This window comes from Austrofundulus limnaeus, unplaced genomic scaffold (genome assembly GCF_001266775.1).
Source record: "Austrofundulus limnaeus strain Quisiro unplaced genomic scaffold, Austrofundulus_limnaeus-1.0 Scaffold146, whole genome shotgun sequence".
Taxonomy (NCBI): Eukaryota; Metazoa; Chordata; class Actinopteri; order Cyprinodontiformes; family Rivulidae; genus Austrofundulus; species Austrofundulus limnaeus.
The window spans coordinates 948336-951470 of record NW_013952548.1 but is presented as its reverse complement, the minus strand read 5'-3'; the positions used below and the strand labels follow the sequence as shown (position 1 = coordinate 951470).

General features: G+C 41.2%; 1 protein-coding gene across 1 annotated transcript in view; it reads right to left on the bottom strand.

The window, feature by feature from the left end:
* wnt6b (wingless-type MMTV integration site family, member 6b) overlaps positions 1 to 2016 on the bottom strand; it is a 37917-nt gene extending 35901 nt beyond the window's left edge. Inside the window, exon 1 of the mRNA XM_014016500.1 lies at positions 1291 to 2016. Coding sequence (XP_013871954.1) covers positions 1291 to 1370 — 80 coding nt within the window. The 5' untranslated portion in view covers positions 1371 to 2016. The remainder of the gene's footprint in view (positions 1 to 1290) is intronic.
* Positions 2017 to 3135: the final 1119 nt, after the last annotated feature.

Sequence of the window (3135 nt, the reverse complement as noted above, 5' to 3'; positions counted from 1 at the left end):
GTTGGGGGCACAGGTCTCTGCTACTGTTATTTTGTGTTTCAAAAGTTTGGGAACCACTGCACTTTAGTTCCCAAAGTTGTGCTTGGGACCCAATTATGGGCCATAAAGCACCTTGGATAATCTCCAGAAATCAATTTAAAGGGTAATAAAATAATTGCTGATGTAATATTTTCCCTATAAGTATTACAAAAACACAAAATAACTATTAATAAGTATTTATATGTGTGTACAATCTGTTTAGATTGTCAAAAACCTGTGTTTTTAGGGTTATTAACAGAGTTTGTGTACTCAGACCAGTAGTATTTGGGGTCACAAGTTTTTGCCATGAATATTTTGTGGGTCAGAAGACAAAAAGTTYGGGAACCTCTGATCTAGCACATGGACCTCCAGAGCGTCTGCGACACTACATCCCACATTGACCTTGACACGGGCCGTGAATGACCAGTGGGAGGATTCAATAGAACAAAACCACAAAGCTTCACTTTCAAACTCTGCAGACGTGTGTTTGTGTGTGTGAGAGAGAAATTCTGAAACATTTGATGTTTTCTGACAAGGTGCTCCACATTGTACAATAAAATCAGTGCGTCTACCTCCAGACAGACTTTGATGGGACTAGAAAATGTGTTATCGACCCATCTGCTGAACCTGACTCTATGCATGTCTGTCGGACTGTCAGCCACCTTGCAGAGCTGAAGCCTGCATGGATTGTTTTATGATGACATATCCACTGTGCCTAGAGGGCCACCTGACATTCCTCACCCTGAACCCCCTCCACACACACACACACACACGCACACACGCACACACGCAGTAAGACTCCCCACCACCACGCACCATCAACACCCCCTCCACCAATCTCTCTGTGTTATCACTCACTGCAGGCAACTTACAGCACACACCTTTTCACCCTGCAGTTTTCTCCATCTGGCCATTTTTTAAATCCTCTTCACACTTTATATAAAAAAATTAAAAAAACATAACTTAAATTATTTTAAACATTTGTGTTTAAAGAAAGTTTAGTAGCTATGCATCACTTTAAATTGATTTTTGTCAATGTGACACAATCAAAATCACAAAAAATATGCATATATTGCTTTCTGAAAGAATACTTTAATAATATAAATACTTTTTTATTCAACTTATCAAACTCTTCAGAGTCACAACACTCAGAATGTTTTAAATGAAAACAAAAGTGAGATGATTTTTCTGAAGATAAACAGATTTGATTTATCAGAAACCCAATCCAAACACCAGATCCGTAACTGACCCGGGAAACACGTGGTGACTTACCACCAGAGTCCGATGATGTTGACCGGACAGAGCAGGATAAAGAAGATGGCCARTTGGATCCGTGAGAGACGAACCGTCATGTTTGATAATCCCCAAGAAGTTTTCCCCAGCAGAGTTTAATGTGACGAGCTCAGCCAACACCGACAGCGATCTGTTCCTAAATACATAGGAGGTCTTTGTTTTTGTTTGTTTGTTTTTCAGTCAAATCTCGCCGCAGAAAGTCTGTCAACCAGCGCGCAAAGGTCCAACTCCTCTCCTGTTGGGCGCATCTTAACGCGCAGCAAAGCTGGTCAAGTGGCTCGTGAAGAGATGTCCGCTTTCAAAGGTGTGGTTAACCTCGTCATTATCGTTGTGCTCTGTCTTTCTTAGCGCGACTGCAAGGTTTGGAAACGGGGCCGAGGAGGAGAAGAGTCCAGGCAGCAGCGGCGGAGGCTGATCCGGCTGCGCGCAAAACCAGCTGAGTGGGAGAAGAGCGCAGAGCGTCGCCGCTTTTTTTGGAGGAGTTTACGCACGATTTATTTATTTGTTAGTGAGAGAAAACCGAAGAAAAACTGTTACAGGGTGGGGGGAAAAAAGTCTGAGTTGTTGTCCGCTGTGAACAGCTGAATGGGGAGATGAGTCGAGGTGCCCACTGGCTGCAGGTAGAGGCGTCTCTCCTGCGCGCTCTGACAGCGTGTTTTCCTTGGACGGGTTCTTCTCCCACCTTGTGTGACGTCGCTCCGGGCGAGGTGAAMTCTTCGCTGTCGATCATGGAAGGAGGGAGAGAAAGAAACTGCAATTAGTTTTAGGGGAGGCGGGCTGGGAACCGGGTGTAAACACAGCAGGCGCACAGAGAGAATTATGAAAACTAAATTGTGGAAAATACCTTTTTTTGTCACTTCAATAGAAAACGAAACCAATTATTATTAGTTTATTTAGTTTATTTATTTCTTCATCATCGGTGACTTTTTTAAGTGAAGAGAAAATAGAGAAAGAGATAAAAACAGAGAGAGAAGTGATTAGAAAGATAGAAAGATTAAAATAGATTAGGATTATATTAAATATACACCAACAAAACACAGGACCACACACCCAACATCTGTCCGCTCACCTGAAAAATAAATGGATAARTACATGGAGGGCATATATAAATATATACACATACCCATACATATATAAAGATATACTTACATACATGTTTTTTAACACAAAAGAAGCAGGGGCGCCACTAAAGAAGAGCTGTGAAGGGGGCGATGACTGCCCCTATTGCCYCCACTGTTCACCCAACCTCAAGGTAATGTCACTGTCAGACTCCTTGGCAATTTAACCTCCTAAACAATTCAATTCAATTTAAAAAACTTTATTGATCCCAGAGGGAAATTAGGTAAACCCCACACATCCTGAACTGGAGGCACAATTAATTCATTTTATTTATTTTTAAATAGTTTCTATGATTATTTACTGTAAGTTTTACTCAAAATGTTTTACAAGGTTTTGATGCAGTTATTTACGTGTCATTTTGAGCACAAACTTAAAGAAAACCCCTCGGGGCTTAAGAGGTTAACGTTGTGAGAAAACATGCAAACTTTCCATTTGAGAGTCACAGAATTGTGAGTGTTTTGTGARCGGTGAGGCCTGTGGCAACATTTTGTTTGTGTGCATGTATTTGTAGCTGCGCACCTGCAATCTGTAAAAAAAATAATGTTAAAACTGAAATTTTGACATGGCTTTGCAGGATTGCACTTTAGGGATGTATTTTTTTTCCTTGAAATCATGTAATTATGTCTGTGTGCTTGAATGCTTTTTGAAGTGGGTGGTGTGTGTGTGTGTGTGTGTGTGTGTGTGTGTGTGTGTGTGTGTGTGTGT